This window comes from Acanthochromis polyacanthus, chromosome 22, assembly GCF_021347895.1.
Source record: "Acanthochromis polyacanthus isolate Apoly-LR-REF ecotype Palm Island chromosome 22, KAUST_Apoly_ChrSc, whole genome shotgun sequence".
In the NCBI taxonomy this organism is placed as follows: Eukaryota; Metazoa; Chordata; class Actinopteri; family Pomacentridae; genus Acanthochromis; species Acanthochromis polyacanthus.
In genome coordinates, this window is record NC_067134.1 from 18,678,079 (window position 1) to 18,691,141 (window position 13,063).

Sequence of the window (13,063 nt, forward strand, 5' to 3'; positions counted from 1 at the left end):
CCACTTCAAGATTTTTATTAGAGTTGTACTTAATATGTAATGACATGGAAGCATAAAGGCACAAAACAGTTTAAGACACATTTTCTTGGTTCTTTTTCATATCAAAATGGTTTTATGTTCATTTCACTCATAACAAACAACAATCATGTGATGTCTTTTATTGCTTTGAAGGGAACGCTCCAAATTTAGAGAAAAAATGAGGGATAACTCAAGTTCAATAATCAGAAACAACTTAAGCTTAAAAAACATAATTTGAGCTTAAAAGTCAGAGCTATCTGAAGTTTAAAAATCAGAGTTAACCTAAAGCTCAAAATCATAGTTAACTTAAGATCAAAATCAGAGTTAACTTAAGATCAAAATCATAGTTAACTTAAGATCAAAATCAGAGTTAACTTAAGATCAAAATCATAGTTAACTTAAGCTCAAAATCAGAGTTAATTTAAGATCAAAATCATAGTTAACTTAAGCTCAAAATCAGAGTTAATTTAAGATCAAAATCATAGTTAACTTAAGATCAAAATCAGAGTTAACTTAAGATCAAAATCAGAGTTAACCTAAGCTCAAAATTAGAGTGAGCCTAAGCTCAAAATTAGAATTAACCTAAGCTCAAAATTAGAGTTAACCTAAGCTCAAAATTAGAGTTAACCTAAGCTCAAAATTAGAGTTACTTTAAGCTCAAAATTAGAATTAACCAAAGCTCAAAAATTAGAGTTAACTTAAGCTCAAAATTAGAGTTAGCCTAAAGCTCAAAATCAGAGTTAACTGAAGCTCAAAATCAGAGTTAACTTAAGATCAAAATCATAGTTAACCAAAGCTCAAAATTAGAGTTAGCCTAAGCTCAAAATTAGAGTTACTTTAAGCTCAAAATCAGAGTTAACCTAAGCTTTAAATCTGACTTAACTAAAGCTCAAAATCAGAGTTAACTGAAGCTCAAAATCAGAGTTAGCTTAAGCTTTACAAAAGGGAACTTAATCCTATAGATCAGGGCTAATTTAAGCTTTTTCAAAAAAATCATGACTAGCTTAAGCTTAAACAAACCAAGGTTCATTTAAGCTTGAAAATTCTGATTTAGTTCCAACAAGAAGAGTTAACTTAACTTACCGTCTGATAGGTAAAGACATTTCTGTATCTTTCATTGTTAGCTATATTTTCTAAATCTGTTTCTAATAAGTCCTCCAACCTTCACGCAGTGCAATGCTAAATAACTGGAGCAGCCTTTACAATGGAGGGATTATTATGGTGAAGTATTGCTGCCCACTAATGCAGATTATTCACTGAAATTATTCTCAGAGTTGCTTGAATTAAACCTTTCATTTTCCCTTAAGCAGAAAATCTTCTTTTTATTCCAAAAATGTTTCAATAACTACACAGATAAAAGCTTGAAAGGGGAAAATTGAGAAAAAAAACTATTAGGATACTTTCAAAATTGAAAATCCAATAATTGCTTTTCTGATTTTTAGAGCAGACCATGAAAAACCAGCACTTATTAAGAACACCAAAGATAAAACTCAGTGAGGACTGTGTGAAGAGGTAAAATTGTCTGGCATTTTATACTACAACTTTTATTAAATAGTGTATTGCTAATGTTATTTGGACTTAATTAAAATGCTAAAGGAGATTTTTTTTTCCTCCAGTGTTGACTTAAAATCAGTAGACTCTTCAAACCAAGTAGTCGCTGTCATTCATCAGATAACCTGCTTCGATGGATTCCGTCACCCACGTGTCTCTTACTATCTTAAACTTCTTCCTGAAGCAGCGCCTCAGAGTCCGTAAATCCAGAAGTCTGGTTTCCTCAGTGATGACGACATGTGAAACTCCTTCCTCCAGCTTTTTCACCACCGTCCCTCCGTGGTAGCGGAACTCCAGCGCCCTGATATCCAGACAGGAGGCAGCTATGGCGCTTTTAGGGTCTCCTATGTTGGCGTAGCTGTCCATGTAAGCGGTGAAGGGTCTGAACATGCTGCTGGGTAGATCGCTCCAGCTGTAACGTTCCTCCACCTGTCCGACGTTCACCGAAGCGTCCGCGCTGCTGATCCGGTCGAACACCTCCCGCAGCTGCTGCTCGTCCGTGTCCACGAAGAAGCTGTCGCCGAAGCCGTCGTACTCCTTGGCGAAGTGCTCCCTGGTGGAGGGCGACATGTGGATCATGTGGCGTGGTTGCCATGGAACCACTTCCTTCTGGTCCAGACACTCCAGCAGCCAGGCGGCCCAAACTATGTCATGCTGGTTGGATGAAATCAGGTTCTTCACACGCATGTTCTCCACGCCAGCGATCACGCAGTAGGTGTCCCGGCCCGGGTTCTGAACCACGATACCTCCGCACCTAACAGGAAACGACATCAGCAATGAATTGTTTGTTAAGAGCTACTTTAAAACATGTTTCCATGACACTAAGGAAGAAATAACATGATGAAAACCAAGCAAGTGCATCATTTTACTGCCTCTGCCTGACTTGTTCTGGCATGATCAATAGTTTATGGTGACTAATGTTTGCTAAAATTAGATAAACATTGCTGTTTGCTGATATTACTGAGGCAGATTGTGGCCACAGTGGCTTCTGTTCAGCAACATGGTCTCCCTTTAAAGCTGCTATAATCAATATTTTTATATCAACAGTGGCTCACATGACGATTTGAGTACTAAAGTGATGAACCTGCAGTGAAGTATATAAGGCGCTGTGGTTCCCATTAATTCTATGCAACATTTTTGCATCTTTCAGCTTAATGTTTTGGTTTTCTGGCATCCAACTTCAGCTCATGACCAAATCAGAACTATATTATTGGACATATGTTAACTTGAAGACCTGAAACATGATAGGAAATGGATGCAAATATTGCTTTGTGTCTGCTAGACATTTAAAGAAGCAATTATTGGCAGCAGCTTACTATATCCACCACCAAAAGATGATAATGTAGGATTATGTTTCTACTGGACCCAAATATCCGAATATCCAAATATTCGGTCGTTATGGTGGTACCCAAATATTTAATTTGAGATCTGAATATTTGGAATCTTTCCCCCCTCTGGACAATGTCGTGCAATCGGTGTTCAACTTGTCCCTCCGTCTTCCCCCATCGGAAGATGTCACGCAATCGGTATTGGGCTCGTTTCTGCCGTTACGTTACGAACCGATCCGAATATTCGGACATTTGTCATTAATCGGGGCTGAATATCCGGAGCCCAGAAATTGCTATTCAGGCCAGCCCTCATTTCCACTGTCCTCAAGATGTCCTCATTCTAATCTCTAAATCAACAAAAGCTACTGAAAAGGCAATTTTGAGGCAAAATTATCATGTTACCTGGCCACGCCCTTTTCCAGCTCAGATTTAGGGTGATCCTCGGTGCCGTTCAGGATGCAGAACTCCACGTCCTCAAACATGTCCGTCTCCTTGCTGACCCCGGAGAGGTCCTGAGGTTTGAAGTGGTCGATGATCCCGGGAACCTTCTTGGGTTTGGCCGGCATCTTGCGTTTCTTCTTCTGTGGTTCGTCGTTGTCAATGCGAAGGTGCCGCGAGGCGAGTTTCCCCGATGCCTTGCTGCGGAACTGATCCAGCTCAGCTAGAGTCATGCACTGGTGCCACTCCTTGTCGTCTCGGATCTTCTCGATCCGGGGGAAGCGCAGGGTGCAGTTGGTTTTGTACATGTCACTTCCGACTATCTCTGCAGCTTTAACCTGGATGATGACAGAGTTGCAGGGTTCGATGTAGACTTCAGGTTTCTCTGTTCCGCACAAGATGGATGCTGGAGGGTCGTTCTTCCGGTAGACCTTCCAGTGCTTGGCGAGCTTTAAACCAAGGTCGTAGAGTTCTTTCATGGTGTAGCCGGAGCCAATGCGACAGAGGGTGTGGAAAACTGAAGGTTTCTCACTGGGCTTCGGAGCTTCAGCAACAGCACATAAGAAATGTGACATCATGCCTCCACGCCTCCCTTTGCCCCAGTAGCCACCAACAATCAGCAGGTCAAGCTCATCCATCAAGCCATCCACATATTCTGGCTTTATTTTCAGCCATCCTTCCCCTCGTTTGTCAGGCTTGTAGATGGATGAAGGATCCTTAACCATGATGCCCTCCTCTCTGCTGTCGATAGCATCATTAAGAGCGTTCACCACCTCCTGCATGGTTCTGGCTTCCGTCTTTGGCACCAGGTGGATCCGTCCTTTGACTGGCGTGAAAACTGTCTGAAGGGTCTCGTAGCGTTTCTTCAGCGTTTCCTTTCCAAGTTTCTGGTCGTTGATCAACAGCACGTCGAACACACAGAAGCACGTCTGTAACTCGGAGTCGTCCATCAGCCTCTTGATGTCGAATTTGCTCCCTTTCTGCATGAAGGTCTCCGCTGTCGGGTTGTACGCCATCATCTCACCGTCCAGGATACAGTTGACGACATGGCTTTTAAAGACGTTGTGAATATAAGGCGTCAGCGATCCCTCCAGTGGAGATCCTCCAAACTGCTGCGTGTACTCAAAAGCATTTCGGCTGAAGTACTTGTACACATCTCCGTCCTTGTGCAGCTGAATCCGCTCCCCGTCCAGTTTGGTCTCGATGAAAAAAGGACTGTTGCCCATCTGCTTCTCCACATTGCGGATGTTGGCTATGGCTGCCAACATCGGCTTGAAGGCAGAGAAAAGCCCGATGGAGACGTCACTTAAGGACACAGAGGGATTGTGGAGCTGCAGGCACACCTTGTTCAGGTCGGTGTTGACATTGTAGAGCTCAGCAGCGTCGTGGTGGAAGACTTGGAGCACGGTTTCCTTACTGATCCCGAGCTTCATGTCCTTCAGGATCATTCTAATGAGCCACTTCTGCTCTAGAGCTGTACTCTGGGTGATGAGGTGCAGCAGACTCTTCTTCACAAGATCCTTCTTCTTGCCAGCGTTGTTTATAGCCACTGAGTCCAGGAAGTCATTGACCTCCTTGATGCTTAGGTTTCCTTGGCTGGTGCATCGTTTCTTTAGCACAAAGTACGCCATGCCGGCAAAGTCTCCAGCTTCTCCCTGGGATGTGGTCGGTGCTCGGTAGTTCAGTAGTTTATTGGCCTCTGGGCCACTCTTAGGGAGACCCAATACGTCGATGTAGAGTTTAGCCAGCATGCTCTCTTTGATGCCATACGCCATTCGCTCTCGTTCAAAAGAGGGAACTATGAGACGCATAGAAGGATAGAAGGAGTCTGTAGTTTTGGGGTTTCCTTTGTGGAGGGCTGAGTGAAAATTCCGCCACGACTCAATAAAATCTCGAAGGATCTTGGATTTATCTGGACGGAGTTTAGCCTTCTGGATTTTCTCTAAAGTGGTGCACAAGTGAATAAAAGGAACCTGAGCGGCGACGGACGGCTGACTGGCAGCGTCACTTTTGGAAGTTCCCTCCATGATAAAATCTGTAAAACATAAACATGACAAAAATCAACATGTCAGTTGTTGCTATCTAAAGTTTGTTCTTTCCAATAAATGCATCACACGAAGGCAACAGAAACGATGAGTCAATTAATGAACAGAGCTTTTAACTTTTCAAACAACAATGGCAAACATTTGTCTGGTGCCAACTTCTGAAATGTTACAACAATTTTTTTTTAAAATCTTGTGTGACAACAAGCTGAACGTCTATTTTTGGACTATTGGTTGAACAAAATGATCAAACTGTCGAGGTTAGATAAGAACATCAGCTCTTGACGTCTTCAGTGTCCAAATACAATTAGAAAAATGTAACATAAAGAAATAATAAAGTCCTTTGTGATGATTTTAACCTTCGTGTTGTTCTGTTGGTCAAAACCGACCCGTTTTAAAGTTTGAAAATGTCAAGAAAAATACATATTTTCACAGTGAAAATTCTGATGTCCACATTTTCAACATTTTTGAGAAATCTTTAAACATTTTCTGGTGGAATAAAAAGAAATGTTAAAAATGTTTCTCAAGAACATTGTTCTTAAAGAAAATATTAGAAGTAATCACTGTAGATACTTAGATTTTTACTCATTTTTTGAAAATATTTACAAGAATTTTCTTGCCAAATTTGGGGGATTTTTTTTTAAATAAAACTTTTTAGGAAAAGTTAAAATAAATTATTGGAATTTTCTTCCTGAAGGGTTTGCAAATTTTATACATTCTATATACATTCCGTAGATTCTTCCTCTGAGCTGGCAGACTGATACATGTAATTATTTACTTACTTTTTAGTATTTATTTTATTTAATATTTATCTTACCCCCCCCTTTTTTTTTTTTTTTTTTTTTTTTTTTACACCTTGTGCTGTAAATCACAGTGTTTGTCTAAAATGTTGAAAATGTTCTATAAATAAAGTTGGGGGGAAAAGCCTTTATTTCCCATGTGCAGAGTTGTTGGTATTTTCTGTCAAATGTCTAGAAGGGACAGAAAGATGTTGACGACCTTCCCTAGTTAATGCCACAAACAGAAAGGTCAACTAAGCAGCTGATTAAAATGAAACACAAGTCCATATTCATGTTTTTTTTCCCTACATTTGTAGAGTTTCAGTGTGCAGGTTTGGTACAAAAATCCACCAAAACAGCATACATTGCTTGGAAACAACGCATTGCTATTTTCAAAAAAGTGATTTTGGACATGTGTTTCATTCACACTTTGAACAGGGTGGAGATCTGGATCAGGCCTCTAATTGTCTGTGCAGAAAATACTTCCAAGTATCAAAGTTCCCTCCTATTTTTAGACTACAGACTACAGAGCAGCTCTGTACCAACAACTGTGATTGACTTCTGCTTAGAAGTGCATGTTTCCTTGCATATTTAATCTGGAAAACTAAATGTTTGAGATTTAACACTACAGGATGACCGTCACTGCTGTTGTCAAATAACCCGCTGGACTTAAAATAATGTAGTTGGTGAGAATTTAGATCTGTGTTACTGACTGTTCTGTGTGTTGAGCTGCAGGTTGTTGGATCTATCCGACATGTTCTGACAGGTCTGTAAACACCAGCAGATTCACACAACCAGGAAGATCAACCATCGAAATATATTTATAGATAATACATTTATATTAAATCGGACACACTATAATTATTTTAAGCTACATTAACACAACGTATGTGGAAATATATTTAAATAAACCAACTCGTGATTATTTTCTCGACTTTTCGTTGTCATATTACGTTCAGTTTGTCCGGACGTGTCTATCGATAAAAAATTGCTAACATTTACTAACAAAATTTTGTTATTTAAAACTATTTTAGTGTTTCGAAAGGCAGCTTAAAGTTATATTCTGTTCACAAAAAGCAGGACGTTAATACATTGAGCGCCAAACTACGACATGTTTTATTTCAGCTCAGTTTTGATACGTTTTAAATAAAAAATATAATGAGAGGTAATATATTTACCTGTTAACGTCTGCCTTCAGGCCTCCAAAGTAAAAATAAAAGCCGTCAGAATCCCGGACGACTACATGTTGACGACAGACACTTCCTGGAATTTAAAGTAGGTCCTGCAAGGAAAACGTTCCCCAGAATCAAGAGCGGAAGTTTCGTTCCTATCCCAGTGCCGTTTATTTGAGTGGTGAGCTCTTTTAGTTTCATACTTTTGGGTTGCTTTTGTATTTGTGCACATTTTGTCATTTGATAATGCCAGATTAAATACTGTTCTTTATGTAAATTAACTGCAGACATAATAATATTGTCCATTGTAAAATATTTTCATACAAATACAATGAAACAGATAAAAGGAAATGATCATAAAAAACACACAAAACAATATTTCTATAAATATTAAGTTATAAATGAAGAACCCAGTAATATCTGAGGAACTGAAACAAGGCAATGAGGAAACAGAAGAGGAAAAATTATTCAGAAAATTCAGAATAGCAGAATAAAGCAATAACAGTAAAGTCAGGTGATTTAAAAAAAAATAAAACAGGCTTAAACACATAAATAAACAGTCAAAAAAACAAGCAAAAACACACCAAATCAAATACAAACCACACTATAGAGGTATGTCTTACATTTGCATTTAAACATATCAGGTTTAGGAAGGTTGTAAAATAACCAGAAGATGCCTCATTCTGAATTTGTTCTTAATTTGGGTTGAATTAAAAGAAATTCAAACACAAAAAAACTGGGAGGTTCATTGGATAACAGGAAGTCTGAAAAACAGATAAAACAACAAACATTAAGAGTTTTGTAAACCAATGAAAGGCTCTTAAAATTCAAACAGACAGGCAGCAGTGCAGACACTTGAAATCTGGTGTAATGTGAGTTCTTCTGCTCTCAATCAACACCCTGCAGCTGAGTTTTGAAGTAGCTTCCTCTTGAGGAGATCATTTTGGAGGCAATTATAATCCTGCAGGTGATAAAGACAAAGACACTGATGTTTTATTCACTTGTTTAAATAGATTTAATGTAAATATTGCAGTTTCTCTCTGACTTTCAGTAGATTGGTCCAATTGTAGAAAATCGTCTGCCATCCACATATTGTCCAGCAGAGGGCAGTAGAGAGCCGCTGCAGAGCTTAGATTGTTTACCTTCCCAGGTCTGAGGCAGTAGTTGTGCTGGTTGTAAAAGATAAGAATTCATTTGTTGGCCACAAGAAGGAGTTTCTCTTCCCTGTAATCATTATGTAAGACATCTATGGATCAAAGTCTGGTGGCAGCAGGTTGTAGAAAACCTGATAGTGAAGACAAGCTCCTTCTGAAGAGTAATACTGATGTTTGTGGTCTTAATGTCACTGTAGTCACATGTGGGTCCTATATAGTATATATATATATACACATACATATATATATGTATATATATATGTATAACAGTACAGTATTTTAAAAAAAACAGTCGAACACACATATTTTTGTTGTGTTTCCATTATAAACTTGTTTTGACCATCGCTCCATTAGGTGGTGGCTGGTAGATTTCCAAGTACATGCTGTCACTTGTAAAATGACACGAAATCATTCCAGCGATGTCATGTGTCCAATCAACAGCATTCAGTGTTTCTGCTTGTGTGGATTCCACCAAACCTAATTACATTCTTTCGCCCACGCAGGCTTTATTTGAACAAGCTCTGTGCCTGATGCTCATTTTTCATAAACCGTCAGCTGTCATATCTCGTGGACTTCAGGGCTTTTTTTGTGTAGTTTAATGGCAGCTGGAGGGCGTGTGACTGTGAACGTCCTCCAGGATCAGAGGTGATGTTCAGACCTCCACCTCTGACCTGAGTGTGGGAGGAGAGATCCCCAAAGCATCTCACTGGACTTTATTTATGTTAAAAAGGACACAACACATGAAAAAAAAGGATAAAAACCAGTAACTTATGTTTTATTCACTATGGCTTCAGGTCACATTTACATAATACACACACACTCACTCTCACACACAATGTTAACAAGTATTTATTGTATTTATAATCTACTAAAAATATAATTTATTATATTTGGAAGTTATGTATTTCTGCACACTTGTGTCCTTACCTGTTCACTCCTGTTATACCTAAATGGGGTATTGTCTTGAATTATTTTTTAAAAAGTCTAAATATCAGACTGCTCGCAATAATTGAGATAACAGTGGCATTATGTTCTTTTCCATGACATATTCTTCACTAGATATAATCTGTTCAAGGGGCTCAATACAGCATCTCTACATTCTTTTTTTTTTGCTATTTATATTTACCTGATTTCTCTGTTTTCATGAGGCTTCTGTGACACCAAGCAGCGCTGCTCAGCTAACCCTAACCCTAAAAATCAAGCAGTTTTTACCCAAATGCCAAAACTGCACTTAACAGTCCAAACCTGAAATGTGCAAATGCCTTGTATGTGTGGTACGTTGTGATTTTCTTTTTCTGTACCTTTTGAATATTGTATCATGTTTTTAGAGTTAAGGAGCATTTTCTTTCACAAATTCTTTATTTATATACCTCTGATTAATGCACTTTACTGTTTGCAACTGTGCATATTATTACTGCTGGAACAATAACAATAATATAAAATTATTATTATTATCACAAATAATAATAATAGCAACTATAATAATAATACAGCAATTAGTAGTAGTAGTAGTAATAGTAGTAGTAGTATTAATAATAATAATAATAACAAACAGTAATAATAATAAAATCAAACATGTACTTTTGAAATGTTTTTTTTTTTGCTTCATTGTTTTTGACCTTTCAAATTAAGATCATTAAACATTCAGTCAAATCTTTAATTTTACCTAATAGTTTTTAGTCAAGAGTTTAAAAAAACTCAAAATTCTTAATTTAAAAGTGTTGTGTGATTTTTTTAGTCATATATTTAATAAAATTTAATTATTTAATACTACTACTACTATTAATAATAATAATAATAAGAGCAATTATTATTATTATTATTATTATTATCAGTAATAAATATGTACTAACTAGCATATATGAATTTAATTACTCTACTACTAACAATAATTAGTAGTGGTACTCATAGTAGTATTGGCATTAGTATTAGTATCATCAAATGAAAAAAATTGGTCCCCTATGATCTGGATCTGTTTTATTTTGTTTTTTTGTTTGTTTTTTTGTCATTTAAGCACAGACATAAGATCAGTAACAACAGACCACCGTTCTAGTAAACACATTTGATCCTGGCTCTACTTTCTCTCCACCAGCAGCCCACATTGAGCTGCTCCTCATCACTTCCTGCTGCCAGCAGGAGGCGACGCCACTCTGCTCAGGATCAGCAGCTCTGATCACTGAGTCACAGCCAGCCAGAGTTGTTTACTTCTCTGCTGCTGCTGTTGCTGCTGCTGCTGCAGTGGAGGACGCTGGGATATGTGTGGGGAGGAGGAGGAGGGAGGAGGGCTACTATGTGCTCCAGCAGTGAACCCTCTGTTTTCACTTCACACACACACACAATGCAGTGGAGAGGAAAGCTCAGTACAGTACGTGCATGCACCTGCGCTCATGTGGGTGATGCTGTGCAGGCTGCTGCAGCACAACACCCCCTTTTGTCTCCCCTTCTTTTCTCTCCCACCACCTCCGAAACACGCTCTGCAGCAGAGGCCTGTCGTGGTGTCGTGCAGCAGGCCGGGGAAGTTACATAAGCCCTGCTGGATGTGCTGCTGCACTGCAACGAGAAGCGACCTACAAGACAGTAAACAACTGACGTCACTGCTTCCGTGGCATGCATCAGCTCGCAGCAGGCCTGGCAGGGGAGGAGGGGGGAGGTTGTAGTGTGCTAGTGTAGGACTGAGTGAGCTTTTGGCATAGGGATACACAGGGAAAGAGAGAGAATTGGGCAGAGTAATAGAGCTAAAATCCCCCAGTCGACATGGCCGATGATTAAGTGGAGCGTCAGGCCAGTCTGCTGGATGTGGCTGCAGAGACCCAGACACATTAGGATCTATGTTTGCCCAAAAGCTTCCCTCTTGATTGTTTACACTGGCGGTAAGATTTCCTAACGGACACTGTATGGAGGGAGGATCCAGGTAAAAGCCAATATTGAGAGAAGAGCAGTCAGCTGGTTTTACAGGTGAGGATCAGATTGGTGCTCAGCTGTGGAGTGAAGTTGAGATTACACAACCACATGGTTGACTTGAGAGTGGAAGCTTGAAAGATGTGGACATTTGTGGGCGTTGCATGAAGGGAAATGTAGGTAAAAGTTACACAAAATCAAGAAAGTCTGCAAAAAAGATTCCCCAAATTTATATTTAAAAAAAAAAAAAAAAAAGCAAAATCTTCAGGAAGAAAATTCCAAAAATTTCAAAAAAGTTTTCCTTAAAAGTTATTTCGAAAAAAATTTTGTCAAGAAATAAAATTAAAAAAATAAAAACAGTAAATATTTTCAAAAAAAATAATAAAAATCTTCCCAAAAAAATCCTAAAAATATCTAAAGTGATCACATATATATCAGTAAAATTTCTAACATTTTTTTTAAGAACATTCGGGGAAAAAATCAACCAAAATCCAGCGAAATTAATTTTTGGAACATTTTTTTAAACATTTCTTCTTTTTCGCCAAAAAATGCTCAAAGATTTCCCAAAAATGTTGAAAATGTTGAAGTTTTCACTGTGAATTTTTTCTTTCCCCACATTTTCAAACTTTAAAGCAGATCAATTTGACCCGCAGGACAACAGGAGAGTTAAAAACAAAAATGTAGGTTATAAACGATGGCAAGAAAATTCAATACACAATCACCTTTCATCACTTTAAATTTGGCCACTTTTTCAACCCCAGAAAACAAGTAAAAGTAGGTCAATCAACAGCTGGCTGTGACTAATTACTGCTGCTATTTCTATTTCTATGGCGTCATGTTGTTTATTTGGCAAGTCATTATATGATAGATGCTTGCCTTGTAATTCTGATTAGGATTAACATTATTTCTATTATTATTTCTGTGCTTGTTTATCTATAACTACTTCACGTCTCTGCTGCTGCCACATTTTTCACCTGAGAATCAATAAAGCCTCATCAGATCTTATTTACCTGATTGTGTTTACTGCTCTGGTGAATGTGTGTGACGTCGCTGTGTTTCTGTAGCACAGTGCAGCCCAGAGGCGAGCACTGATATCCATCACAGGGCGTATGAGAGCATGTTTTCAGTACAGTATGTACCGACGCTGCCTCATGTGCGTTCCCAGCATTTGTTTTATAAACCGAGTGAGAAAAAAAAACACACACTTGCCAAAGCGGCTTTTTGATGCGTCGCCGCCTCAAGGCACAATTGAACTCCTCACCACATAATCTTAGATAAATGCCAGGAAAGATGAGGACACGAGATCCTGTTCACCTAAATTGCAGAACACTAAATATTATATTTTTTCGCCAGACTAAACCAGTTGAGCGTGAACTCAATTAGATCAGTTTGACACCACAGAGAATCCAGCTTCTGTGTTTTTTACAATCTGACTGTCTCCCCCTTCACTCTGTCATAACACGCCGTGTCATAACCCTCTCCCCCCTCCGTCTGTGTTGTTATGAAATGATTTTCTGATAAAATCCCTGACTGGACGGGCAGATGACCTGTGTAGTTACATCATGGGGTGTAATAACAGCGGAGTCGAGAGGTCGCCATGGCAGCCCTTCACTGACCCTGACTCACTCTGCATTCTGGCTGAAAGCAGCTCCTTCAGCAATAAAGTGAAGCAGATGGAAGATC

The 13,063-nt window shown here is 38.9% G+C and overlaps 1 protein-coding gene across 3 annotated transcripts; it reads right to left on the minus strand.

The window, feature by feature from the left end:
• Positions 1–7,453, minus strand: lig4 (ligase IV, DNA, ATP-dependent). 3 transcript variants are annotated; one of them, XR_007939586.1, is made up of 4 exons: positions 7,335–7,453; positions 3,300–5,370; positions 693–2,323; positions 1–623 (listed from the first exon to the last, which is right to left on the minus strand). XR_007939586.1 is itself a non-coding variant. In XM_022195703.2 (3 exons), exons 2-3 carry the CDS (start codon positions 5,360–5,362, stop codon positions 1,660–1,662), a joined length of 2,727 nt encoding a protein of 908 aa, XP_022051395.1. In that variant the 5' UTR covers positions 5,363–5,370; positions 7,335–7,453; the 3' UTR covers positions 1–1,659. The 3 variants fall into 3 exon arrangements, 1 of the variants encoding a protein (XP_022051395.1); XR_007939587.1 differs by having other exon boundaries at positions 1–646; XM_022195703.2 differs by having other exon boundaries at positions 1–2,323.
• Between the last annotated feature and the right edge of the window lie 5,610 nt (positions 7,454–13,063).

Coding starts and splice junctions, on each gene's coding strand:
- lig4 (XM_022195703.2), bottom strand. CDS start 5,362: ATGGAGGGAACTTCCAAAAGTGACGCTGCCAGTCAGCCGTCCGTCGCC. Junction 2,324..3,299: donor CTGGAAAAGGGCGTGGCCAG/GTAACATGATAA, acceptor GTTTCCTGTTAG/GTGCGGAGGTATCGTGGTTC.